Source organism: Pan paniscus, chromosome 18 (assembly GCF_029289425.2).
Source record: "Pan paniscus chromosome 18, NHGRI_mPanPan1-v2.0_pri, whole genome shotgun sequence".
In the NCBI taxonomy this organism is placed as follows: Eukaryota; Metazoa; Chordata; class Mammalia; order Primates; family Hominidae; genus Pan; species Pan paniscus.
In genome coordinates this window covers 32,656,002-32,683,956 of record NC_073267.2, presented here as the reverse complement: position 1 = coordinate 32,683,956, position 27,955 = coordinate 32,656,002, and the positions used below count along the sequence as shown (strand labels likewise).

Here is a 27,955-nt window from a genome sequence, read left to right as displayed (position 1 = left end):
CGTTTAGGAATTTTGCATGAAAGAGATACAAAGCAGATTACTAGAAAGAGCTGGGTTTTTAACTGCAAAAAAAAATTGGAAATAACCAAAATGCCTATTAATAAAAGACTGCTTAACATTTATACTATAATTTAAAAATTATAGTATGCCTATTCAATAGAATGCTAGGAACTGTTTACCAAAAAAAGATGATATGAGGCTGGGCGTGGTGGCTCATGCCTGCAATCCCAGGACTTTGGGAGGCCAAGGCGGGCAAATCACTTGAGGTCAGGAGTTGGAGACTAGCCTGGCCAACGTGGTGAAATCCCGTCTCTACTAAAAATACAAAAATTAGCCAGGCATGTTAGTGTGCACCTGTAATCCCAGCTACTCGGGAGGTTGAGGCAGGAGAATCGTGCCACTGCATTCCAGCCCAGACCACAGAGAAAGGCTCCATCTCAAAAAAAAAAAAAAATTAAAGTAAATAAAAGGATGATCTGAAAGCAAAAAATAAACTAAGAAAAATAGTTGTATCTCAGGCCAGGCACAGTGGCTCATGCCTGTAATCCTAGCACTTTGAGAAGCCAAGGTGGGTGAATCACGAGGTCAGGAGATTGAGACCATCCTGGCTAACATGGGGAAACTCCGTCTCTATTAAAAATACAAAAAGTTAACCAGACATGGTGGCATGCACCTGTAGTCTCAGCTACTCGAGAGGCTGAGGCAGGAGAATCGCTTGAACCTGGGAGGCGGAGGTTGCAGTGAGCCAAGATTGCTCCACTGCACTCCACCCTGAGCAACAGAGCAAGACTCCGTCTCAAGAAAACAAAAACAAAACCAAAAACAAACAAACAAAAAACCCAAAAATTAGCCGGGCGTGGTGGCAGGTGCCTGTAATCCCAGCTACTTGTGAGGCTGAGGCAGGAGAATCACTTGAACCCAGGAAGCGGAGGTTGCAGTGAGCCAACATTGCGCCACTGCACTCCAGGCTGAGCAATAAAGTGAGACTCCACCTTGAAAAAAAAAATAGAGAATGAATTAGGTTTTTCAATGCAGCACTGAAGTCCTCCAAGTCCGTCAAATGGTTAAATAAATTTGATGGAATGAATTCAGCAGAGACCTGAACAGGGACCAGAAGCGACCATGAGAACATGAGCACTCTAGTGCTCTTGACCTTGAGAATCCACAGGGAATACACTTGGGGTTCAACTCAGTCTTTTTAGAATCCAAGGGGCAGAGAGATCCCAAATAGCATCTGGGCACATGTAAACATTGAAGTAGATTTTTATGTTCTAACAAAGAATGATGGCCATAAGGGCCAGGCACGGTGGCTGACGTCTATAATCCCAGCACTTTGGGAGGCCGAGGCGGGTGGATTACCTGGGGTCAGGCGTTCGAGACCAGCCTGGCCAACATTGCAAAACCCTATCTCTACTAAAAAATGCAAAAATTAGCCAGGCATGGTGGCACGTGCCTGTAGTCCCAACTACTCAGGAGGCTGAGGAAGGAGAATCGCTTGAACCCTGGAGGCAGGGGTTGCAGTGAGCCGAGATTGTGCCACTGCACTTCAGCCTGGGTGACAGAGCAAGACTCTGTCTCAAAAAAAAAAAGAAAAAAAGAAAGAAAGATGGCCGTAGTACACTATTAAGTTTCGGGTGTAGGGGTTAGTCATCGAATATTGTTAAGGTGGGTCCTATTTCCATTTGAAATGTAAATATCATGTACCTGACAACAGATTCTTTCATATAGATTCAAGATCAAAACGGCATACCTGCTAAGATAGACTGTTGACTCCAGGGGTTTCTTTTTTTATTTATTTTTATTTTTTATTTTTGAGACGGAGTCTTGCTCTGTCATCCAGGCTGGAGTGCAGTGGTGCGATCTCTGCTCACTTCAAGCTCCACCTCCCCGGTTCACACCATTCTCCTGCCTTAGCCTCCCGAGTAGCTGGGACTACAGACTCCCGCCACCACACCCAGCTAATTTTTTTCTTTGCTTTTTTTTTTTTTTTTTTTTGAGGCAGAGTCTCACTCTGTCGCCCAGGCTGGAGTGCAGTGGCTTGGCTCACTGCAAGCTCCGCCTCCTGGGTTCACGCCATTCTCCTGCCTCAGCCTCCCAAGTAGCTGGGACTACAGGCGCCCGCCACTACGCCCGGCTAATTTTTCGTATTTTTAGTAGAGACGGGGTTTCGCCGTGTTAATCAGGATGGTCTTGATCTCCTGACCTTGTGATCGGCCCGCCTCGGCCTCCCAAAGTGCTGGGATTACAGGCGTGAGCCACCGCGCCCAGCCTCTTTGTATTTTTTAGTAGAGACGGGGTTTCACCCTGTTAGCCAGGATGGTCTTGATCTCCTGACCTCATCATCCGCCTGCCTCGGCCTCCCAAAGTGCTGGGATTACAGGCATGAGCCACCGCACCTGGCCTACTCCAGGGGTTTCTATCAATACCATAAGAAACCTTTTCCCTTTGACATACTCTGAATTTTGTTGTTTGGGGGCTGGTTGTGTGTGTGTGTGTGTGTGTGTGTGTGTGTGTATGTGTATGTGTATGTGCAGTGTCCATCTGTATCAGTGCCAGTGCCTGCTACATTCCTGGTTCTGTATTGAGGAGAAGGATGTATAAAGAACCATGAAATATTAGCCCTCACTTTGTTTTGAATTCTGAGTAATGTTAATTTTTCTTTTCTTTTCTTTTTTTTTTTTTTTTGAGACAGTGTTGTCTGTCGCCCAGGCTGGAGTGCAGTGGCGTGATCTCGGCTCACTGCAAGCTCCGCTTCCCAGGTTCACGCCATTCTCCTGCCTCAGCCTCCCGAGTAGCTGGGACTACAGGTGCCCAGCACTATCCGTGGCTAATTTTTTTTTATTTTTTATTTTTTAGTAGAGACGGAGTTTCACCGTGTTAGCCAGAATGGTCTCGATCTCTTGAACTTGTGATCCACCCGCCTCAGCCTCTCAAAGTGCTGGGATTACAGGCATGAGCCACTGCACCCGGCCGAGTAATCTTAATTTTTCTCAAAACTGAATTTTCTTAAAAGAATTTTTTTCTTTTAGATTTAATGAGGTATTGCTAACTGAAGCCAGTTTGACATAGTGAGAGAGATGTCAAATTGATTTGAAAGGTGTGCAGCCTGATTTAAAACTAAACCCTGAATCCTTTTAAAGAACAATAAAACATATTTTACATGCAAAAAAATCATGTATATATGTTAGTATATGCATAGGAAAAACTAGAAAGAAGAGTGTTAGCCAAGCCATCCAATGTCTTATTTCTCTGTATGTTCTCAGCACCTTCTCAGTTAGATGCTGAGAACATACAGAGAAATAAGAAGTTTGAATGTAAATTCCACGAAGAAAGAGAACTTTTGTTTTGTTCTTTGTTATGTTCCCAGTGTCTGACACATGATATCTGCTTGGTAAATATTTATGGGCTGGAAGGGAGAAGGAAGGAAGGGAAGATGAGAGGAGGGAGGGAGCGGTAGAAAAGAGTCCTGGCCCCCAAGTTGTTCACTGTTATTCACAGCCAGGCTTGGAAACAGATGTGTGGGCAGAGTGCAAAGAACATTGGGAGAAAAGGGCTCTGAGTTGGTAGGGACTTTGCATAAACTCTCTCTCGTCCTTATGTTAGCATCCTCCTTTCCTCAGAAGAGAAGTCATTTGCAAAGTCATCAGGCATGAAGCCCATCTTCAAATTCAAGGCTTAGTGGGCATGGTGGTTCAGGCCTATAACCTCAGCATTTTGGGGGGCTGCAGCAAGAGGATTGCTTGAGCCCATGAGTTCGAGACCAGTCTAAGAGACCCTATCTCTTAGAAAAAAATTAATTAGGCTGGGCACGGTGGCTCATGCCTGTAATCCCAGCACCTTGGGAGGCTGAGGTGGGCAGATCACCTGAGGTCAGGAGCTCAAGACAAGCCCAGCCAACAGGACGAAACCCTATCACTACTACTAAAAATATAAAAATTAGCCAGGGGTGGTGGCAGGTGTCTGTAATCCCACCTACTCAGTAGGCTGAGGCAGGAGAATCCCTTGAACCCGGGAGGTGGCTACAATGAGCCAAGATCGTGCCATTGCACTGCAGCCTGGGTGACAGAGCGAGACTCCATCTCGGGAAAAATAAAAAATAAAAAATAATAATTAAAAAACAAATTCAAGGCTTATGTGGTTGCAGAGAACACTCTTCTTTGAGGACAAATGAGAACCAGATATTCCTGTTAAGTCGGGGGCACAAGTGTTGGCAATGAATATACTGTATCTCCAAAGCAGATAGATCTTAGACAACCAGAATCTCTGGGGAAAGGCCACATTCATCAACCTCTGGGGGAAACTGGCTTCAAGTGACTCAGAGGTGACACCCAATGTCGCTCTGGGTAACTACACAGAAATCCTAAACGGTGTTAAAGAAGAGGGAGCAAGGCTGCCCTTTACTTCCAATGCTGTCCAGCCAGCTCCATAAGGCTCTGAGAGGCTGGCTCAGGTGAGCCAGGGCTCAAGTGAGGAGACTGGCCAGGGCTTGGCTAAAAGAGCCTCTCACTCAAAAGTAAGCCCAAAGCAAGATAAGCTGCATTCTCAGGGCTGCTGTATATTTTCTCCGCCTGAATAAGCTGCTGCTGATTTAGTTATCCGCGTTCTTCTCGGATTCCTGTGGCTGCATTTGAATAGCAGAAATCCTGGCAAGAGGAGATGAAGATCTGGGCTAAAAACTTCACTGAGGCTAACATCTCAGGAGGACCCTGGAGTCACATGAGCCTGGTGGGAATCTGCTTTGCCTCCTACCAGCTATGTAGCGCTGGTCACACAACTTCACCTTGCTAAGCCTCAGTTTCTTGCTTTTAAATGGAGATGATGATACCTATTTTGCAAGGTTGCTGAGTTGATTGCATGAGATCACCGACGTGCACAGTAATAAAATACAAAAGGCTTAGCAAGTATTGCTGTCATTACTACTGTGGCTGACATTTACTAAGCCCTTACCAAAGCCTTTGACAGTCACTGTCTTTTTTCCTTCCTTCCTTCCTTTCTCTCTCTTTTTCCTTTTTTGAGACAGGGTCTAGCTCTGTTGCCCAGGCTGGAGTAGAGTGGCCCGATCACAGCATCATGGCTCACAGCAGCCTCGACCTCCTGGGCTCAAGCAATCCTCCCATCTCAGCCCCCTCCCCTACAAGAAGCTGGGATTACAGGCATGCGGCAGGCACCACACCCAGCTAATTTTCAAATTTTTTGTAGAGACAGTGTCTTGCTATGTTGCCCAGGCTGGTCTCCAAGTCCTGGCCTCAAGCAATCCACCCACTTCAGCCTCCCGAAGTGCTAGGATTACCGACATGAGCCACCACACCCAACAAATCACTGCCTTTTTCAATGCTCACAACAAACCTCTGAAGTAGCTAATATTTCTTTTCTTTTTTTTGAGACAGAGTTTCACTCTTGTCGCTCAGGCTGGAGTGCAGTGGTGCGATCTTGGCTCACTGCAACCTCCGCCTCCCGGGTTCAAGCGATTCTCCTGCCTCAGCTTCCCAAGTAGCTGAGAGTACAGGTGGCTGCCACCACGCCCGGCTAATTTTTATATTTTTAGTAGAGACGAGGTTTCGCCATGTTGGCCAGGCTGGTCTCGAACTCCTGACCTCAGGTGATCCACCCACCTCGGGCTCCCAAAGTGCTGGGATTACAGGCGTGAGCCACTGCGCCCAGTAAGTTTCCATTTTAAACACTCCACAGTCTGTATTTCCTATGAATTGGTACTTGGATCTACAGACTTGTTTGTATTTATGTTCAATCTTTTTGCCAAAAAATATTTCAAAAATGGTGTTGAGCGTGCTTTCCTCACAGACGCACAATCACCAATTGTCTCTTTGTGGTATCAGCAGCCATTGGTGCTTGATGACAGGATCCACAGTTCATTAGGAGTGCTTCTTTATTTCTGTTTGGTGAGGTGACCAGGTCACCAACCCTTCCCAGTTCACCTGGAACTTCCCCCGTTTTGGCACCTTCAGTCCCATGTCCCAGGAAACCACTCAGTCCCAGGACAGCTGGTCACCCTGCAGGAAAGCCATGTTTTAGGCAGTGACTCTTCCCACCCCCACTCTGCCTCCCTTTGCCATAGTGGGCAGAGAAGTAGGAGACAGGATGTGGATAACGGGCTGGAGAATGCAGGGCGAGGGGTCTGTATCTAGTGGCCAGTCTTGGGTGTAATTGACACCTTAGTAGTTGTCCACCTAGTATCCGCTTTCACCTTCTTGCAATCCCCTGATTTTTGATTAGGTAATGGTCCCTACCCACAGCCCACATGCTTCACGGGCACTGATGCTAGCCCCAGCTTCCATGACCAGCTGCTCCCTTCCAGAACCCAGGACGAAGCTGGTCAGTGCAAGCCAGTCCCCATGCCACACCTTGGGCCAATAAATCACAAGCGGTAATTTGTCAGAGGCATTTGGGAAAACATTTCCTTATTCCTTTTTAAAAAAATTATATTTACTTTTATTTTTTCATTTAGAATTTCTGATGAAGATCACTCTTTAAAATATGTGTATGTGGCCGGGAGCGGTGGCTCACACCTGTAATCCCAGCATTTTGGGAGGCCGAGGCGGGCAGATCACGAGGTCAGGAGATTGAGACCCTCCTGGCTAATATGGTGAAACCCCGTCTCTACTAAAAGTACAAAAAATTAGCTGGGCGTGGCATCGTGCGCCTGTAGTCCTAGCTACTCGGGAGGCTGAGGCAGGAGAATGGCGTGAACCTGGGAGGTGGAGCTTGCAGTGAGCCAAGATTGCGCCACTGCACTCCAGCCTGGGCGACAGAGCGAGATTCCGTCTCTCAAAAGTAAATAAATAAATAAATAAACAAATAAAATAATGTGTATGTGTATGTACGTATGTACACACACACCATTCAACCATTGGCTGGGCATGGTGGCTCACACCTTCCTGCACTTTGGGAAGCTGAGGCAGGAGGATATCCTGAGCCCAGGAGTTTGAGACCTGCCTGAGCATCATAGTGAGACCCCATCAGAACAAAAAAAATTGTTTAATTAAAATATATATAATTGAATTTTATTTTATATATTATATATATGTTTATATATATACTATATATATATAATTCAAATAGTTGAATTTAGGCTGGTCAAGGTGGGTCACACCTGTAATCCCAGCACTTTGGGAGATTGAGGCAGGTGGATCACACCTCAGGTCAGGAGTTCGAGACCAGCCTGGCCAACATGATGAAACCCCATCTCTACTAAAAATACAAAAATTAGCCGGGTGTGGTGGCAAGCGCCAGTAATCCCAGCTACTCAGGAGGCGAGTTTATGTTACTTTGTGTAAACATATGCTTTCATTCCTCTCAGTCAGAGATACCTAGGAATAAGATTGCTGGATCAATTTATCTTTACATTTTTATTAAACTTTCCAACTGCTTTCCAAAGTGGCAGGCCCCATTTTACTTTCCTACCGGCAATGTGGGAGAGTTTCTGTTTCTCCATATCCTCACCACTTATTATTCTCTTTTTGAGTATTAGTCATCCTAGTGGATATGAAGTAGTATCTCATTATGCATTGCTTTTCTTAAAGATATGGTCTCACTCCATTGCCCAGGCTGGAGTACAGTGGCACAATCATAGCTCACAGTAGCCTCAAACTTCTGGGCTAAAACTATCCCCCCACCTCAGCCTCAGCCTCCTTAGTGGCTAGGTCTAAAGGCACACACCACTGCGCCTGGCTAATTTTTTACCCTTTTTTTTGAGATAGAGTTTAGCTTTTATTGCCCAGGCTGGAGTGCAACGGTACGATCTCGGCTCACCACAACCTCCACCTCCCGGGTTCAAGCAATTCTCCTGCCTCAGCCTCCCAAGTAGCTGGGATTACAGGCATGTGCCACCATGCCTGGCTAATTTTGCATTTTTGGTAGAGACAGGGTTTCTACATGTTGGTCAGGCTGGTCTTGAACTCCCAACCTCAGGCGATCTGCCCGCTCTGGCCTCCCAAAGTGCTGGGATTACAGGTATAAGCCACCATGCCCAGCTCTCTGGGTTCTTTCCTTCCTTCCTTCCTTTCTTTCTTCTTTCATTCTTTCTTTTTTTCTTTTCTTTTTTTTGTAGAAGCCACAGGAAGAAACAAATCATGAGGGGATGCTTTGACAAGCTACAAACACTGGAGTCATAATATACCTGTATGTAACTTGGTAAATCCAACCATGCATGTTTGAATGTGAGAGAGACAGAGAAAGAAAGAGACAGAAATGAGACAGACAGAAAGAATAATGCTTTAAATAATGCAGGGGTTTCTGCCTTCCACTCTGTAAGAACATAGAACCCATGGGCTGAATAGAAGGAGGAGAGGGCACAGCTGTCCTTCCCTCAGCCTGTCTCAATCCAGGGCCTTCACATTCCCTATGCTCAGCATGACTCCAGCATTTTGTTTTTGTTTTTCTTTGTTTTTAAGACAGAGTCTCACTCTGTCACCCAGGCTGGATTGCATTGGCACGATTTCAGCTCAGTGAAGCATCCACCTCCTGGGTTCAAGCGTTTCTCCTGCTTCAGCCTCCTGAGTAGCTAGGACTACAGGGACGTACCACCACACCTGGCTAATTTTTTCTTGTATTTTTAGTAGAGATGGGGGTTTTACCTTCGTGGTCAGCCTGGTCTCAAATTCCTGGCCTCAAGTGATCCACCCACCCCAGCCTCCCAAAATGCTGAGATTACAGGTGTGAGTTACTGCACCCTGCTTATTTATTTTTGAAACACGGTCTCACTATGTTGTCCAGGCTGGAGTGCAGTGGTGCCATCAGAGCTCACTGTAGCCTCGAACTCCTGGCCTCAAGGGATGTCCCTGCCTCAGCCTTCCAAGTAGCTGGGACTACAAGCACACACTACCTCATTGGCTATTATATCTTTTTATATATTTATTTGTTTGTTTGTTTATTTTTTCAGACAGAGTTTTGCTTTTATTGCCCAGGCTGGAGTGCAATGGCGTGATCTCGGCCACCGCAACCTCTGCCTCCCGGGTTCAAGCTATTCTTCTGCCTCAGCCTCCCGAGTAGCTGGGATTACAGGCATGCGTCACCATGCCCGGCTAATTTTTTTTTTTTTTTTTTTTTTTTTTTGTATTTTTAGTAGAGATGGGGTTTCTCCATGTTGGTCAGGCTGGTCTTGAACTCCCGACCTCAGGTGATCCACCCACCTCAACCTTCCAAAGTGCTGGGATTACAGGCATGAGCCACCGCGCCCGGCTGGCTATTATATCTTTAACACATCTCCAAGGTTTCCTCATCTCCATTTTGAACAGAGAGGGCTTCAGCAGGTAACAGCATCTGGCCTAAATGTATTTTATTTCTTTTGTATATGTTTTGTTTTGTTTTCTGTTCCTGTTTTTTTTTTTTTTCTTTTGACACGGAGTCTGTGTCATCTCGGCTTACTGCAAACTCCATCTCCCAGGTTCAAGCGATTCTCCTGCCTCAGCCTTCCAAGTAGCTGGGATTACAGGTGCGCACCACCACGCCCAGCTAATTTTTGTATTTTTAGTAGAGACAGGGTTTTGCCATGTTGGTCAGGCTGGTCTTAAACTCCTGACCTCAGGTGATTCACCCGCCTCGGCCTCCCAAAGTGCTGGGATTACAGGCGTGAGCTACCGCACTCTGCCTATAAAAAATTTAAGGCCAGGTGTGGTGGCTCCTGACTGTAATCCGGGGACTTTGGGAGGTTGAGGTAGGCAGATCACATGAGGTCAGGAGTTTGAGACCAGCCTGGCAACATTGTGAAACCCCCGTCTCTACTAAAACTACAAAAATTAGCTGGGTGTGGTGGCACGTGCCTATAGTCCCAGCTACTTGGGATTTAAAGCAGGAGAATCTCTTGAACCTGGGAGGTGGAGGTTTCAGTGAGCCGAGACCGCAATAGTGCATTCCAACCTGGGCGACAGAGCAAGACTCCATCTCCAAAAAAAAAAAAAAAAAAAAAAAAAAAATCCAGTTTATCATCTGTATCACAGGCAGTACTGGTGTTCTGCTGTTTTCTGGTAAAATCTTCACTTCATGTTTTAAAATTTGTGGTAATGTACCAAGTATCACAGCCAATTCGTTAATCTTCCTTTCCTATAAATTATACTATTAGTTTTGCCTCTTTTTTTTTTTTTCTTTTTTTTTTTGAGACAGAGTCTTGCTCTGTCACCCAGGCTGGCGTGCAGTGGCGCGATCTCGGCTCACTGCCAGCTCCACCTCCCAGGTTCACGCCATTCTCCTGCCTCGGCCTCCCAAGTAGCTGGGATTACAGGCTCCCACCACCACGGCCAGCTAATTTTTTGTATTTTTAGTAGAGACGGGGTTTCACCATGTTAGCCAGGATGGTCTCGATCTCCTGACCTTGTGATCCACCCGTCTCCGCCTCCCAAAGTGCTGGGATTACAGGCATGAGCCAACGTGCCTGGCTTTTTTTTTTTATTATTTTAAGACAGAGTTTTGCTCTTGTTGCCCAGGCTGGAGTGCAATGGCGCGATCTCAGCTCACTGCAACCTCTGCCTCCCGGGTTCAAGGGATTGTCCTGCCTCAGCCTTCTGAGTAGCTGGGATTACAGGCATGTGCCACCATGCCTGGCTAATTTTTGTATTTTTAGTAGAGACGGGGTTTCACCATGTTGGTCAGGCTGGTCTCGAACTCCTAACCTCGTGATCCGCCTGCCTCAGCCTCCCAAAGTGCTGGGATTACAGGCGTGAGCCACCATGCCCAGCCAAATCTAGGGCTGGAACATGGCTGCAGCATACAAATAGAATTGAATTCCATACTTTTGTTAACCCTGTTTTTTGTTTGTTTGTAGTTGTTGCTGTTTTTGAGACAGAGTCTCGCTCTGTCGCCTAGGCTGGAGTGCAGTGGTGCAATCTCGGCTCACTGCAGACTCTGCCTCCTGGGTTCAAACTATTCTCCTGCCTCAGCCTCCCAAGTAGGTGGGACTACAGGTGCCCACCACCACACCCGGCTAATTTTTGTATTTTATTAGAGACAGGTTTTCACCATATTGGCCAGGCTGGTCTGGAACTCCTGACCTTGTGATCCGCCCACCTCGGCCTCCCAAAGTGCTGGGATTACAGGCATGAGCCACCACACCCAGCCCCTGTTTTGCTTTTGTTTTGCTTGCTTCTTAGGGTTGTTTTTCTATTTATGGTAAAGGCATTGGCTTTCCATTTGTAGCATCAATAGAATATTTCCTGTTTACAATAACCTTATGTCATAGTAAATGGTAAAGGGATTTAAAGCAGTGGTTTTCAGCTGCCAGAGGCCTGAGAGAGTTTGGGCACACTCTGTGTGATCGGGCAGAAGGCCTGTGGGAAGTTTAGCTGAGGACAGGGCCAGGAAAGGTGATGGACAGTGGGGGTCTGTCCTGCTCACCAGGCCCCTGGGTCCTGCCCACCTGCTTGGAGCTCCCCACCCATCACACATGATGCTGCCAAGCCCTCTGGGTATTGTGAGCAAATACCTTAGGAGAGAAGCTGATGAACTTTGTTTCTTGAAATGCACAGATTCCTTGGACATCCCTGAGAGGTCAATCATGAAAGTCAACTTGGTTTTCTCCCCCTCATTTGGGTTCAGAATTTAAAGTCCACACACACGGGCAGTAAGATGATATAGATAAGGACATCATCACTCGGTTTCCGATGTTAAAATGTCTAGGTGGGTTAGGGGTGATTTGAGATCACACAACCTTGTGCCACAAAGAGGAATTCCCAGGCCGGAGGGAGACATTTTATTGCCATGTTATGATCTTATCATTGAGTTGAAAGGCAATCTTGTTTCATTTTGGATTCTTTCTTATGTTTATGTCTTATAAGGGCACTTTGAATTTCCAAGCAAATAATAATTTTGAATTAGCTTTAATCATTGACTTCTAGCAGTTATATGATCAGAAACATGCTGTGTGATTTGATTGCTCTCAAATATATTGAGATTTGCTGGAACAAAATAAGTCAGGTTAATTTTTGTAAATATACCATGCATGCTTAATGTATCTACATTTGTTCCTGAGATACAGGTTGATGGACGGATGGCTACATGGATGTGATGGAGATGGTTTACTATCGGGACCTTCCGCATCCTGCTGATGTTTTGTTGCTTAGGATATGAATGGCTGAGCGGAGGCTGTAAAACCTGGCACTCTGCTTGGGTGTGAGGTTCTTCCTGCCATCCTGCCATCATTTATTTTTTATGTTTTGTCACCAAAAGTGACCTTGAGGAACCCTGGGAGCTCAGGAAGGAAGGAGCGCCCAGAAGCAGGGACAGGGAACTGGTTGGGGAGGACCAGAAATCAGGTTTGTGAAGGTTCCAGAGAGGACCTGTCCTTGGGAGGAGTGTGGGAGACTGAGATGGGGGAGGGGTCATTGGAATGATGCGGGAGCTACTTGGCATTGTCCATTGTGAGGCACCACCGGGGTCATCAGGGATTGGTGGAGAGGGAGTATAAAGCCCCAGGGTTGCTAAGGGAGGGCCCAGACCGAAGAAGGTTTGGTGGATAGCAGAACCTTTTTGTCTCCCTCTGATTGCTCCTAAGCCTCACGCTCCCTTGCCCCGCGTGTCCTGTTGCTTCCCTGATCTTCTCCGTGACCTGTAGCTAAACCTTCCACCAGCGCTTGAGAACTTAATTTGAACCGGATCCTTTCCCAGACCCCTTTCTTCTTCTCCTCGTCCTCCTCCTCCACCTCCTCCAGGTGCCCAACAGGCCCCTTCTCCTCCTTTCCCTTCCCTTACTTCCCCCCTTCCCCTCCCCTTCCCCTCCCCCTCCCCTCCCCCTCCCCAACTCAGATCCCGGCCCGGTCCCCGTCCCCTTCCCTCCCCCCTGCCCTAAGCCACCTCCACCTCTGTCCTGGCCGCCTCAGGGCGCCCTGAAAGGACCAGGACATGGGGGTGCGGTGGATGCTCTTTTGGCTCCTCTTTGGGCTCCTGCTGGAATTTATCAGCCATCAGTGCATCTCTGTGAGTAGACGCTGGACCTGTGGGGTTTCTTCCTTTTTACTGGGCTGTGTCACGCGGCATGAAATTACACAGCTCAGGCCTGTAATCCCAGCAGTTTAGGGGGCCGAGGTGGGCAGATCACTTGAGTCCAGGAGTTGAAGACTAGCCAGGGCATCATAGCGAAACCCCATCTCTACAAAAAATTCCAAAAGAGATTAGTTGGGCCTGGTGGTGCGTACCTGTTATCCCAGTTACTGGAGAGGCTGAGGTGAGAGGATCGCTTGGGCCCAGGAGCTGGACGTTGCAGTGAGCCGAGATGGCCCTGCTGCACTCTTGTCTCTAACAAACAAAATGGACCAAAACAAAGTGAAATGTCATTTGATTTGTGTCATCTGGTTTGATGTTTTTTTTTTTTTTTTTAGACAGAGTCTCACTCTGTCGCCCAGGCTGGAGTGCAATGGCAAGATCTCGGCTCACTGCAACCTCCGCTTCTGGGGTTCAAGCAATTGTCCTGCCTCAGCCTCCTGAGTAGCTCAGATTACAACGCCTGGCTAATTTTTGTATTTTTAGTAGAGACGGGGTTTCACCATGTTCGCCAGGATAGTCTCCATCTCTTGACCTCGTGATCCGCCTGCCTCAGCCTCCCAGTGCTGGGATTACAGGCGTGGGCCACCGCGCCTGGCCAAAATATATAACCTTAAGTGTAAGTTTACTAACTTTGGAAAGTACATACACCAGCATAAACCAACCCCCTTTCAAGATCTACATTATTTTATTTATTTATTTATTTTTGAGACAGTTTCTCCCTTGTTGCCCAGGCTGGAGTGCAATGGGGCAATATCAGCTCGCCGCAACCTCTGCTTCCCAGATTCGAGCGATTCTCCTGCCTCAGCCTCCCGAGTGGCTGGGATTACAGACATGTGCCACCACTCCCAGCTGATTTTGTATTTTTAGTAGAGATAGGGTTTCTCCATGTTGGTCAGGCTGGTTTTGAACTCCCGACCTCAGGTGATCCGCCCGCCTCGGCCTCCCAAAGCGTTGGGATTACAGGCGTGAACCACCGTGCCCAGCCAAGATCTACACTATTATGTCACCCCAGAAAGTGAACTCTCACTCTTCCCAGCCAGTCTCTTTCTTATCATAGGTTAGCTTGCTTATTCTGGAATTTCGCGTATACAGATGCATGCCATGCCATAGGTACTCTTTTGTGTCTGCTTTGTTCTGCTCAACACCATGTTTCTGAAATCATTACCATTGTTGTATGGTTCTCTAACTCCATCATTTCCATTTCAGACTCAGCATATGCGCAGTTCAACCTGTTGAAGGACTATCTCTGTTTAATTCACCATCTTGAAAGAAACATTTAAAATTGAGATGTTTTCAAGAATATATAGTTAAATCCTGAGGAATCCATGTAGAAATGTTATCACAAGCTCTCTGAACTTACTCAGGGGAAGTCTTCGTCTTCACTCACATAAGAGTCTAATGGAATTACTATCAACAATCTTAGAGAAATCCCACACTATTCATGCCATTTTCATGATCTCCACCTTGGTAATTTTTTTTTTTTTTTTTGAGACAGAGTCTCGCTCTGTCACCCAGGCTGAAGTGCAGTGGTGCGATCTCGGCTCACTGCAACCTCTGCCTCCCGGGTTCAAGTGATTCTTCTGCCTCAGCCTCCCAAGTAGCTGGAACTATAGGCACATGCCACCATGCCCTGCTAATTTTTTGTATTTTTAGTAGAGATGGGTTTCACCATGTTAGCTAGGATGGTCTCAGTCTCCTGATCTCGTGGTCCACCCACCTTGGCTTCCCAAAGTGCTGGGATTGCAGGCGTGAGCCACCACGCCCGGCCCACCTTGTTAATTTTTAAGCACTAAAATTTGATACTTATTTGTGAATGAAGTAATCTCTTCATTGTGTTTGTTTGTTTGTTTTTTTACTTATGCTGAGATTTAAATGACAAAGATTCATATAATCCAAGAGAGAAGTATTATTTAGAGGGATTCTTTTACCATGTGATATATAAAAAATGCATCCAATGCTATACATCAATTTAAAAAACAAGTAAATAACTTTAAAGAAAAGATAACTACTGGCCAGGTGCAGTGGCTCACACCTGTATTCCCAGCACTTTAGGAGGCCGAGGCAGGTGGATCATGAGGTCAGGAGTTGGAGACCAGCCTGGCCAAGATGGTGAAACCCTGTTTCTACTAAAAATACAAAAATTAGCCGAGCGTGGTGGCAGGAGCCTGTAATCCCAGTTACTCAGTAGCTGAGGCAGGAGAATCACTTGAACCCGGGAGACGGAGGTTGCAGTGAGCTGAGATCATGCCACTGCAATCTAGCCTGGGTGACAGAGCAAAACTTTGTCTCAAAACAAAAAGAAAAGATAATTACTTTATACTTAGCTTGTCTTAGCCATGAGTGACGGGCTGCATGTGGCCCAGGACAGTTTTGAATGCAGTTCAACACAAATTTGTAAACTTTCTTAAAACATTAGGAGATTTTGGCCAGGTACAGTGGCTCATGCCTGTAATCCCAGCACTTTGGGGGGCTGAGGCGGGCAGATTACCTGAGGTCAGGAGTTCGAGACCACCCTGACCAACATGGCAAAACCCCATCTCCACAAAAAATACAAAAATTTGCCGAGTGCACTGTCAGGCACCTGTACTCCCAGCTACTCAGGAGGCTGAGGCAGGAGAATCACTTGAACCTGAGAGGCAGAGGTTGCAGTGAGCCGAGAGCATACCACTGCACTCCAGCCTGGGTGACAGAGTGAGACCCCATCTCAAAACAAACAAAAACAAAAACAAATGGCTGGGCACGGTGGCTCACACCTGTAATCCCAGCACTTTGGGAGGCCGAGGCAGGCAGATCGCCTGTCAGGAGTTCAAGGCCAGACTGGCCAACATGGTGAAACCTCATCTCTACTAAAAATACAAAAATTAGTCGGGCATGGTGGCAGAGACCTGTAATCTCAGCTACTCGGGAGGCTGAGGGAGGAGAATGGCTTGAGCCCAGGAGCTGGCGGTTGCAGTGAGCCGAGATTGCACCACTGCACTCCAGCCTGGGCGACTGAGTGGAGCAGAACTCTGTCTCAAAAAAAAAAAAGAGGTTTTTTTTAGATCATCAGCTATTGTTAGTGTATGTTATGTGTGGCTCAAGACAACTTTGCTTCTTTTAGTATAGGCAGGGAAGTCAAAAGATTGGATATCCCTGCGTTATACCAAGAAAGACAACACCCCACATTTGCAATGCCTAAAAACACTACCAGCCATCTGAAAAACATGTGACTTCTAACTTCTGTTCTTTTTTGTAGCAGTGGAATCCCACGGTGATATCTGAGGGATGTGGTTACCTTTTGGAAGAGGTTGACGGTTTCTAAGGATGATTCTTTCTGAGTGAAATATTGTCGGTGTCATTGACCTTTTCATTATTTCAACTATTATTATTCCAGGTTATCAATACTCTGGCTGACCATCATCATCGTGGGACTGACTTTGGTGGAAGTCCTTGGTTAGGTATCATTATTGAATTTCCGAGAAGTTATAAAGTTGTCATTACCCTCTGGACAGTTTACCTTTGGGTGAGTATACTAACTTTCTGTAGAGGTATACTTGTAATCACAAATAAGAATAAATTATATAAAACAATTCACGTTTCTGGACTTCATTATGAATATGTGGTTTTACCCAAAAAATCAGGGAAATGATTTATTAGCATAAGAATTATGAAAATCTCTGCCATTTACATTATGAAAATTAAATAGGTCAGTGTTTGTTTAATAGAATGTCAACAGAGCTTTTGGTCAAAAATAAGTTTTTTTAACCTTTGTGCTATTTGTCACAAATGGAGTATGAGGTTTCGTCACTTAAATAGGAAATTCTTTCTAAACTCTTCTGCTTTATAGTTCTATCGTATGGGTGGAAGGAAAGCTTCCAGTCTCCTCTCTGAAGATTCACTGCAGAAATGAGCTGAAAACAGACAGCTTAACAGGAAAAGAAAAACCTAGAACAGGCATAAACATGGGAACCAGCTGAAAAATGAGACTGCTAGAAGGGCCGGATGGTTGATGCTTAAAGAGCACCCTCTTCTGAGGGGAGAGGGAGATAGATGGAGATGTAGGCCATTTAGAGGGGCAGCAAATGATTTTTAGGGGAAATGAAAGAGGCCAAGGAACAAACAATTGGCCTGAGACAAAGTTCCTCTGAGGTCATAGGGACGAGGTGACAAACTGCCGGAAGGTGAAGGGCAGAACTGCACTGCGTCTCATGATGCAGAGAAAGCCCCAGAGAATCTCTTAGAACTGCCCTCCAAGAGAATCAATGAAAAGTGTGTCTGGGCAGGGTAATTTTGAATGACATCATTCAAAGTGCATGTTCCCACTTGCAACTGGAGAGAGATCAGTATGTCAAAAGTCTGTACTTGGTAAGAATTTGGCTAAGTTGTGCCATAATTTGTCTTTTGAGCCTTTTTTCCTTTGGGTAAGTTGAGCTCTACATTTTGTCTTGCCATTCATGACAGTAAAAATGTGGTTGTCTGGGGGCTGAAACTCCTTCTGAACAATGATCCAAGATAAAAGTACTAATACCACAATGCTTTTTTATATTCAAGGGAAGAGGAAGTATGTTTCAGTTTAACCACCTAGATAATTACACATCATTTGGCACTGCCTTTCAAGATATGTAGAAAGCAGAAAATATATGAGTTATGAAGATATCTAGGCACATTTAACATTCTCTATGCCACTTAGTCCTGAACAGGGAATTTTTGGTATAAATTGGAGGAAGCTTTTTTTTTTTTTTTTTCTTTTCTCACCCCCGAGACGAGTCTCCCTCTGTTGCCCAGGCTGGAGTATAATGGTGTGACCTCGGCTCACTGCAACCTCCACCTCCTGGCTTCAAGTGATTCCCCTGCGTCAGCCTCTCAAGTAGCTGGGATTACAGGTGCCCACCACCATGCCCAGCTAATTTTTGTATTTTTAGTAGAATCGGGGTTTTACCATGTTGGCCAGGCTAGTCTCAAAACCCGACCTCAAATGATCCACCCGCCTCAGCCTCCCAAAGTGCTGGGATTACAAGCGTGAGCCACCACGTGAGCCAGGGGAAGTTTTTAAATTTACCGCTTTTTAACAATTCCATTTAGGAAAGTTCAGTTGAGCTGTTGGACTTGGACAACTTCGCACCTCTCATCTTTGTCGTTGTCATCTAGTCATCTATACCATTACCTCCTAAGCAGGGACATCATGGGTGCCATGAAGCATTCATGTGTGATGGCATTTCTTTGCTTGTCATTTCTTCATGTGTTTGACATTTCTCCTAGCTCCAAACTGGGCCAGCTACCTTTCCTATGAAATCTAGCAGTAGCTGTGGGATTGACGTGGTTGCTCTTTTCATCTTTTTAGATTACCCATTGCTTCTCTTGAAATCCTAGTACATGATTTTTTTTTTATCCTATGTGCAGAAATCAGGAAAAAACAAATTCTACAAAGAATTTGAAAGATATTATTTCAGGCCAGGTGTGGTGGCTCATGCCTGCAATCCCAGCACTTTGGGAGGCTGAGGCAGATGGATCACTTGAGGTCAGGAGTTCAAGACCAGATGGGCCAACATGGTGAAACCCCATCTCTACTAAAAAGACAAAAATTAGGCAGGCATGGTAGCAGGCACCTGTAATCCCAGCTCCTTGGGAGGCCGAGGCACAAGAATCACTTAAATCTGGGAGGTGCAGGTTGCCGTGAGCCAAGGTACCGCCACTGCACTTCAGCATGGTTGAGAGTGACACTCCGTCTCAAGAAAAAAGTCATTTCAATGACTACCTCAGGAGATTCATAGGTATCTGACCCACATCTGAGATGGGATTTGCATTGCATTTTAGCTATGATGAGAACAAATATTTAATATCTTCGAAGATTAAAAGCATACTGTGATAATATGGAAATCTTGGTGGGAATTCAGTCATTAGTGAGAATGTTTTGTGTTAAGTTCAAACCAGCCTCAACGAAGCTGATGTGAGGGAAGGCAAAGTGAACTCTGAGTAGAGCAGGGACAGAAGGAAGATGCTCCAGTGCAGATCAGGAAGGAGCAGGGGGTGAAATGTTACAAATTCTAGAACTCAGACAGCTGAAGGTAATTACTTCCTTTTCAAGTTGTGAAACATGTTAACCTGTGGTAAAATACTTATAAGATGATAATTACCATCTAACCGTGTTGAAGTGTACAGTTCCGTTGTGTGAAGTATATTCATGTCATTTTTTTTTTTTTTTTTTTTTTTGAGACGGAGTCTCACTCTGTCACCAGGCTGGAGTGCAGTGGTGGGATCTTGGCTCACTGCAACCTCTGCCTCCTGAGTTCAAGTAGTTCTCTTGCCTCAGCCTCCCAAGTAGCTGGGACTACAGGCATGCATCACCATGCTCAGCTAATTTTTGTATTTTTAGTAGAGACGGGGTTTCACCATGTTGCCCAGGATGGTCTCCATCTCTTGACCTTGTGATTCACCCGCCTCAGCCTCCCAAAGTGCTGGGATTACAGGCGTGAGCTACCGCACCTGGCCTATTTTTTTTTTTTTTTTTTTTTTGAGACAGAGTTTCAATTTTGTTGCCCAGGTTGGAGTGCAATGGCACAATCTCAGCTCACCACAACCTTTTCCTGCTGGGTTCAAGTGATTCTCCTGCCTCAGCCTCCCGACTAGCTGGGATTACAGGCATGCACCACCATGCCTGGCTAATTTTGTATTTTTAGCAGAGACAGCGTTTCTCCATGTTGGTGAGGCTGGTCTCAAACTCCCGACCTCAGGTGATCCGCCTGCCTCGGCCTCCCAAAGTGCTGGGATTACAGGAGTGAGCCACCGTGCCAGCCTCATGTCATTCTTGTGTGTGTGTGTGTGTGTGTGTGTGTGTGTGTGACAGAGTCTCATTCTGTCGCTCAGGCTGGAGTGCAGTGGTGTGATCTCGGCTCACTGCAACCTCCGCCTCCCAGCTTTAAACGGTTCTCTGCCTCAGCCTCCCGAGTAGCTCGGATTACAGGCGCCCGCTGCCATGCCCGGCTAATTTTTGTATTTTTAGTAGAGACGGGGTTTCACCATCTTGGCCAGGCTGGTCTTGAACTCCTGACCCCGTGATCCACCTGCCTCGGCCTCCCAAAGTACTGGGATTATACGCATGAGCCGCCGTGCCCAGCCGCCATTCTTATATTGTTATTTCCTAGTTGTCTTTCCTGAAGACTATCTTCCGGTCTGAAAATGGACATGATGGATCCACAGATGTACAGCAGAGAGCCTGGAGGTCCAACCGCCGTAGACAGGAAGGTATGGCTCTATTGGAGTCCCCATAGTGTGGAAATGAGTTTGCCCTGGAAAGGGAAAGAACAGCTTCTTGCCCTCAGGTTTCTCACCTTCTCCTCTCCTCACTCTCACCAAGGGCTGAGGTCCATTTGTATGCACACAAAGAAAAGAGTTTCTTCCTTTCCAGGAAATAAAATTGGCCGGAAAGACGTCATTACTCTACGGAGACATGTGAAAACAAAAGTTAGAGTTAAAATCCATAAGATGAAGGTGACAACGAAAATCAACCATCATGACAAAATCAATGGAAAGAGGAAGACCGCCAGAAAACAGTAAGATGTGCCTTGACACAAATACTGTTGTATGAACCATGTGCCAATCAAAGTAGACAACTGTAGAGTCCTTGAGAATATTTTCTACAATATTTGTGGCAAATTCAGTGGGCTCAAAATTGAGTTTGTCCTTTCTGCTTCATTAGTTTAAGCTGTATAATTCCTTTCCCTTCCTACATTCTTGTTTGTCATTTTTTCGGGGGAAGAGGAGTTGCTAGTACTGGCATTGGTTTTCCTTTCTTTTTTTTTTTTTTTTTTTCCTGAGATGGAGCTTTGCTGTTGTTGCCCAGGCTGTAGTGCAATGGCACAATCTCAGCTCACTGCCTTTTGGGTTCAAGCGATTCTCCTGCCTCAGCCTCCCAAGTAGCTGGGATTACAGGTGCCCACCACCACGCCCAGCTAATTTTTTTATTTTTACTAGAGATGGGGTTTCACCATGTTGTCCAGGCTGGTCTCGAACTTCTGACCTCAGGTAATCCACCCGCCTCAGCCTCCCAAAGTGCTGGGATTAGAGGTGTGAGGCACCACACCCAGCCTTTTTTTTTTTTTTTTTTAATTTTGAGATAGAGTCTCGCTCTGTCGCCCAGGCTGGAGTGCTATGGTGCAATCTTGGCTCACTGCAACCTCTGCCTCCCAGTTTGAAGCAATTCTGCCTCAGCTTCCCGAGTAGCTTGGATTACAGGTGCGTGCCACCACATTTGGCCAATTTTTTTTTTTTTTTGAGACAGAGTCTCACTCTGTCACCCAGGCTAGAGTGCAGTGGCATGATCTTGGCTCGCTGCAACCTCCACCTCCCAGGTTCGAGCGATTCTTATCCCTCAGCCTCTTGAGTAGCTGGGACTACAGGCGTATGCCACCATGCCCGGATAATTTTTGTATTTTTAGTAGAGGCGGGGTTTCACCATATTGGCCAAGCTGGTCTAGAACTCCTGACATCATGATCCGCACACCTCGGCCTCCCAATGTGCTGGGATTACAGGCGTGAGCCACCGTGCCCAGCCCAATTTTTGTAATTTTAGTAGAGACAGGGGTTCACCATGTTGGCCAGGCTAGTCTTGAACTCCTGACCTCAGGTGATCTGCCTACCTCAGCCTCCCAGTGTGAGCCACCACACCCAGCCTGGATTGTTGAATTCAATGCTTGGGTCACCTCCAGATTCATTTTCACAGTCTTTCATGTTTTGGTCATATTACATTGTATTTTGCTGCCATATGACTGATCTTTTTTTGTTAAATGTGAGATACTTGTTAAAAAATATTTAGCAATGAATTGAGGCCTAGTAGCATGTTATCTTGCTGCAGAAGAGATGGGAGTCTACTTCTGGGGGATGGTCAGGGGTCCTCCATACAGGCTGCAATTGAGGTCGTCGGTGCAGGCTCAGTCCCTACAAAGGCCAGGGTATTTCCTGTCCACCTCTATTCTGATGCATGACTCTTCTGGGTCTCAACCAGAGCCAGTGGACTTCAGTATGGGTCGCTTTCATTGGCAGACCCTCAATCCACTTGTTTTCCATCTAATCCCACGCATGTGTGCAAAAGCTGCTGTGCTTCTTTGCATCTCAGTAGTTCCTTCTGGAATTCAGCAATGAAACTCAGGGAAATGGGTTCCAAATGCGAGGCTGACTTTCGTCCTGGGTTTCCTTCTTCTCCATCTTCACCTCATGTCTGTTTACTGCCATGTTAGCAATTTGATGTATTCAATCATGGGTTTTATATTCTGTTTGGTGTCCCCCATTGTTCTCATCGGAGATCAGAAGCTTCAGATGCACTTATGTCAACTCAAGAGTAGAATGCTTCCTTAGCTTCCCTCCAGAGTCAGGTTTTGTGTTTCTAGTTCCCAAGTGCACAGCAGGAGTAGTGATGTCCTCACTGGCTTCTCATTTGCATTAAACTGTGAGCTTCTTTAGCGTGGGGACAGGACCCTGCTCCCATTGCATTCTCAGCACCACACCACACACTCCTTGTTTGAGGCCACTCCAGACAGCATGTGCTGAAGGATGCCCTGTGGTCAGAAACAAGTTGATTAACTTTCTCTTTGAAGTGTTTTCGTCCCTGTTTCCTAGCGTTCTGGGAATTTTACACATCCTTCCTATAAAACCAAGTATCGGGTGAGATCCTTAGGATCAGGACCATGAATCAAGTGGTGTGAGGGCAACACAGCAAACTTACCCTTTTTAGGCCGTTTCCTTTTTCTGCCCTCAATCTCTGTGAACTGAACCTTGTTAAAGTCAGTCAACACCAGGGTGGATGGTTTGCCGTTGTCACGTATTTTCAGGACATAACACCCTGACTTAGGAGCCATTTCGATCATTTGTAATTCAATAGATGCACCCAGCATTCAGATTGCCTTTTCTCTCAACCAGGATCTTTAAAGTCGATGACAAGAGTTCCAGTCCTGAATCACGGCAAAGTGCAGTAGTGAACTGTGGGGTTAATGACACCATATTCTGGAAGGATCTCTCTATGGCTGATGGTCTCAGTTCCGGCATCAGCCTCTGACTGAGAATCAGGGCTCACACAGGAGGAGTCAGATGAGGAGCAATCCTCTGCTTCCGATGGAGTTAGTTGTGATGAATTGGTGAGGTCTGGTTTTTCACACTGAACTAAAATGAGCTTTCGCTGTGTCAAGCACAAGACTGACCCCAGAAACACACATAGTGCACCTCATAGAAGCTTTTAATAGTCTTTATATTTACTAAAGAATAGGACTAACTATGGAACTATGAAGATGAGCTGGAAATGACAGGTGACTTGCCAGCAGGCCAGAGTGTGACTTTTTTTTGTCCCTCAATGGGAGGTGTCAATTCTCCCTTCGGTTGTGAGAATCAGTTGGTTCATTTGTGGAAAGGTTGCAGGGGGGGGATCTTCGAATCACAGCCTTCAGATGCCAGAAGGGCAGAGGGAATCCCACACGGGCTGGTGGATCATGTGTGTGCATTTCTCTCCCTTCTAATCTGAGGAAACTAAGCATGAAAGAATGTGAGCATGCAGAAAAGGAGAGGCAGGTATAAGAGGCAGAGGAAAATGGGAAATTGGATATGAAAGAAATACACACCTACAAGTGAGTTCAGAAACTGAATCCCACCCTCCTGGGAAACGCCCATTGGAGTGTTGTTTTTAACCTCTGTACAATGTTTAGACCCAGTAAATGCAGAAATAGAAACAAATGGTCAGAAGACATATCGTGAGAGAGAGAGAGAGTTCACAAAACAGAAAACAAAGTACCTTAATATTTACCAGTGACCAAAAGATGTGAAGTAGCAAAACGTCTCCTGACCCCATTGCCAGCTAGAATGTGTGGAAACTCGGTTCATACCAGCCATTCTAGGGGTGGGATGAGTTGTTGTCATCCTTAGGAAAGTGTATTGTTGTAGGATCAACCACATCCTTCAAAAGGACTATGCCTGTTTATAAGCCCAGCTGTTTCTGCCCTGTGAAACACGGTAAGGATATTAATACAAAGAGAATGCAGCTTTATGATAAAAGATGCTCAATGAAGGATGAATTAGGGATATACTGAGAATGGGGAAGGAAACTATCATCTCAGAAGTCAGCAGGCAGTAAGCAAGAGGAGGAGTCAATATAGCAACAGTTTGGATCAGACTGTACAGTTTTTTTGTTTTCGTTTTTGTTTTTGTTTTTCTGAGATGGAGTCTCGCTGTGTCACCCAGGCTGGAGTGCAATGACGTGATCTTGGCTCACTGCAACCTCCGCCTCCCAGGTTCAAGTGATTGCCCTGCCTCAGCCTCCCGAGTAGCTGGGATTACAGGTGCCTGCCACCACGCCTGGCTAATTTTTTGTATTTTTAGTAGAGAAGGGGTTTCACCATATTAGCCACGATGGTCTCAATCTCCTGACCTCATGATCCATCCGCCTCGCCCTCCCAGAGTGCTGGGATTACAGGCATCAGCCACCGTGACCGGCTCAGACTGTACTCTTATAGCCATCTGAAATACGTTTTCTAGGTAGAGATAGATTGTGTAAGGGTACAGTTGTGAGGATAACAGAAATATGGCAGATTATTTGAAATCATCCTGAAAGTGGTGCTTTATCTGATGAAAGTGATTTTAATCCATAGGAAAATGTTTCAACGTGCGCAAGAGTTGCGGCGGCGGGCAGAGGACTACCACAAATGCAAAGTAAGGAGCTTCCTCCCCGCAGTTGCAGGATAGTTCAGTGCTGATGCAGATGATGCCACGGCCCTTCGACTCTCTCAACATTCAATTTCTCATGTGTTGGCTTTTTCAGATCCCCCCTTCTGCAAGAAAGCCTCTTTGCAACTGGGTAAGTTTGCTTGTTTTCCTTGCTTTTGGACATAGTCTGCCAGGTCAGGACCTGGATACATTTTTCTCCCTACAGCTCTGTGCTCAAGCCCTGCAGAGGGAGATGGCAGAGAGAAAGGCTGCCTACAAGCATCACAGTCCCATCCCTGTTGGTAACCATGTTGTGCAAAAACACTTTCATCCCCACCCAGTGGGGCCCCTGATCTAATATTCTAAGTGTCAGAGGTCCCGTATTTGTAATAGCAAATGGGCCCTGACTGTAAATTAGTGAAGAGTGAATGTAACTTATTACCCACAGGGACAATTCCAAATGAAGGCCTTAAATGATGCTCAGCTAAGCTGGTTCTTGTGTGGCCTCTGTACCTTCAAAAGCTGCCGAGTCCTATGATTACACGTGATGGGACTTGTACACTTGAAGTGAAACACAGTTTTAAAACTTGCTTTGTTTAGAATTCCCACCTCATTTTTCCATGGACAAAAGTATTCTTCATGTCTTAGTGCACTTACAATTTGGTATTACCTGGGAGTGAAAAGAAATATTATAGCCATGCCTAACTGACTTCTTGAGATAAGATTGTTCTGTCAGAAAACCGTCTCCCAGTTCCCCTGCAGCTCTTCAGGAATCCACATCTCTCCAGAGCTCTTTGTTCTCATGGGTGGCACCTCCAGAGTGAAGAAGATCCTTTGTCAAGAAGGGAAACAGAGGGGAAATGAGAGGGGCCTGCAGGCAGAGCTGGAATCAACTTCCACTCTGCCTCTTGCAAGCTGTGTGACCCTGGGCACAATTTCTCCTTCCTCTGGAAACCTCTGTTTTCTTAGATTTGGAGCAGGGTGGTCACACTGACCTTGCAGAGTTCTGAGAATCAGAGACAGAACATAAAAGGCCTGGAAAACATTCTCCAAAAAGAAGCTGCAACATGTGTGGACAATGGGCTTTTCATGCCTCTCTTACTGTCTCTTACTGTCTGTTGACCTGCTGCAAGAAACATGCTCTGGTGATGGCTGTGAGGGAGGAATGAGGATAGACATAGACACTCCTGTGTCTCAAACATGCTTCTTTATTACTCTGTTATGTCTCTGTCTTCCCTGGGGCAGGACCCCAGCCTGCCTACATTTGCAGACAGACACAGTGGCATGTGGAGACAACAGTGTGTCCCAATGACTTTTCTTTACCCCCCAGCTGTCGGCAGTACTCAGTGGAAGGGTGATATTATGACACTGATACTGCTATTTTGAAACCTGGAGGATGGAAAGGTGCAAAAATCTATCACCAGCAACAGAAGGTGCAGACTGTGTTGGTGGCGGTAATTTTGTCCATCAAATGGATATGTGTGAAAGCATTCCCTCCTTTGTCCCTACAGGTCAGAATGGCGGCAGCGGAGCATCGTCATTCTTCAGGATTGCCCCACTGGCCCTACCTCACAGCTGAAACTTTAAAAAACAGGATGGGCCACCAGCCACCTCCTCCAACTCAACAACGTTCTAGAACTCAAAACTCCCTGAGCCTCAAGACACCTCCCGAGTGTCCGCTCCATCCCCTTCCACCCTCAGCGGATGATAATCTCAAGACGCCTCCCCAGTGTCTCCTCACTCCTCTTCCACCCTCAGCTCCACCCTCAGCTCCACCCTCAGCGGATGAAAATCTCAACACGCCTGCCGAGTGTCTGCTGTATCCCCCTCCACCCTCAGCGGATGATAATCTCAAGACACCTCCCGAGTGTCTCATCACTCCCCTTCCACCCTCAGCTCCACCCTCAGCTCCACCCTCAGCGGATGATAATCTCAACACGCCTGCCGAGTGTCTGCTGTATCCCCCTCCACCCTCAGCGGATGATAATCTCAAGACACCTCCCGAGTGTCTCATCACTCCCCTTCCACCCTCACCTCCACCCTCACCTCCACCCTCAGCTCCACCCTCACCTCCACCCTCACCTCCACCCTCACCTCCACCCTCACCTCCACCCTCAGCTCCACCCTCACCTCCACCCTCACCTCCACCCTCAGCTCCACCCTCACCTCCACCCTCAGCTCCACCCTCACCTCCACCCTCACCTCCACCCTCAGCTCCACCCTCACCTCCACCCTCAGCTCCACCCTCCCCTCCACCCTCAGCTCCACCCTCAGCTCCACCCTCACCTCCACCCTCACCTCCACCCTCCCCTCCACCCTCAGCTCCACCCTCAGCTCCACCCTCAGCGGATGATAATCTCAAGACACCTCCCTTAGCTACTCAGGAGGCTGAGGCAGAAAAACCACCCAAACCCAAGAGGCCGAGGGCCGATGACGTGGACCCATCATCGCCCGAACCCAAGAGGCGGAGGGCCGATGACGTTGACCCATCATCATCCAAACCCAAGAGGCGGAGGGCCGATGACGTGGACCCATCATCATGCAAACCCAAGAGGTGGAGGGCCGATGACGTGGACCCATCATCATCCAAACCCAAGAGGCGGAGGGCCGATGACGTGGACCCATCATCATCCAAACCCAAGAGGCGGAGGGCCGATGACGTGGACCCATCATCATCCAAACCCAAGAGGCGGAGGGCCGATGACGTGGAACCGTCATCACGCAAACCCAAGAGGCGGAGGTTGAGTTAGCTGAGAACAGGCCATTGCACTCAAGCCTGAGCAATAAGAATAAAATTGAGTAGAACAAAATAAAAAAATCAAAAAACAAAACAAAACCCACACTCCAAAAACAAACTAACTAACAAAGAATAAATAAATAATATAAAAATAAAATATATACTGCAGTCCTTATATTATTGCTTTGTTTCAATATCTGGTATGATTGCCTGAGGGACCTGAGGTTTTTAATCATGGGGTTTTTTTTAATCTTTAGAAGTGGTTGGTTATGTAAAATATTATTATTATTTGAGACTGGATTTTGCTGTGTCACCCAGGCTGGAGTGCAGTGGCTTGATCACAGCTCACTGCAGCCTCAACCTCCTGGGCTTCAAGCAATCCTCCTGCCTCAGCCTCCCAAGTAGCTGGGATCACAGATGTGTGCCACCACGCCTGGCCAATGTTAAAAAATCCTTTAACTTTTTTGTAGAGATGCACTCCTGGACTCAAGCGATCCTCCTACTTGTCCCGACCACCAGCCCCTTTCTGATAAACATTTACACTGTTTATTATCTGATGCCATTTCTATC

The 27,955-nt window shown here is 46.5% G+C and overlaps 1 protein-coding gene across 1 annotated transcript; it reads left to right on the top strand.

Annotated features, from left to right (window-relative positions):
• Window positions 1–432: 432 nt before the first annotated feature.
• Window positions 433–27,542, top strand: LOC117978113 (nuclear pore complex-interacting protein family member A7-like). The gene is made up of 7 exons (XM_063597520.1): window positions 433–4,725; window positions 16,361–16,489; window positions 20,109–20,208; window positions 20,372–20,516; window positions 24,594–24,654; window positions 24,764–24,799; window positions 26,160–27,542. Exons 1-7 carry the CDS (start codon window positions 4,657–4,659, stop codon window positions 27,396–27,398), a joined length of 1,779 nt encoding a protein of 592 aa, XP_063453590.1. The 5' UTR covers window positions 433–4,656; the 3' UTR covers window positions 27,399–27,542.
• Window positions 27,543–27,955: the final 413 nt, after the last annotated feature.

What these genes read in the sequence shown, in the direction of transcription:
- LOC117978113 (XM_063597520.1), top strand. Translation starts at nt 4,657, where the DNA reads ATGAAGATCTGGGCTAAAAACTTCACTGAGGCTAACATCTCAGGAGGA. An exon ending in CAACCGCCGTAGACAGGAAG is followed by an intron (nt 20,209 to 20,371) that starts GTATGGCTCTAT and finishes CTTCCTTTCCAG; the next exon opens with GAAATAAAATTGGCCGGAAA. An exon ending in GAAAGCCTCTTTGCAACTGG is followed by an intron (nt 24,800 to 26,159) that starts GTAAGTTTGCTT and finishes TTGTCCCTACAG; the next exon opens with GTCAGAATGGCGGCAGCGGA.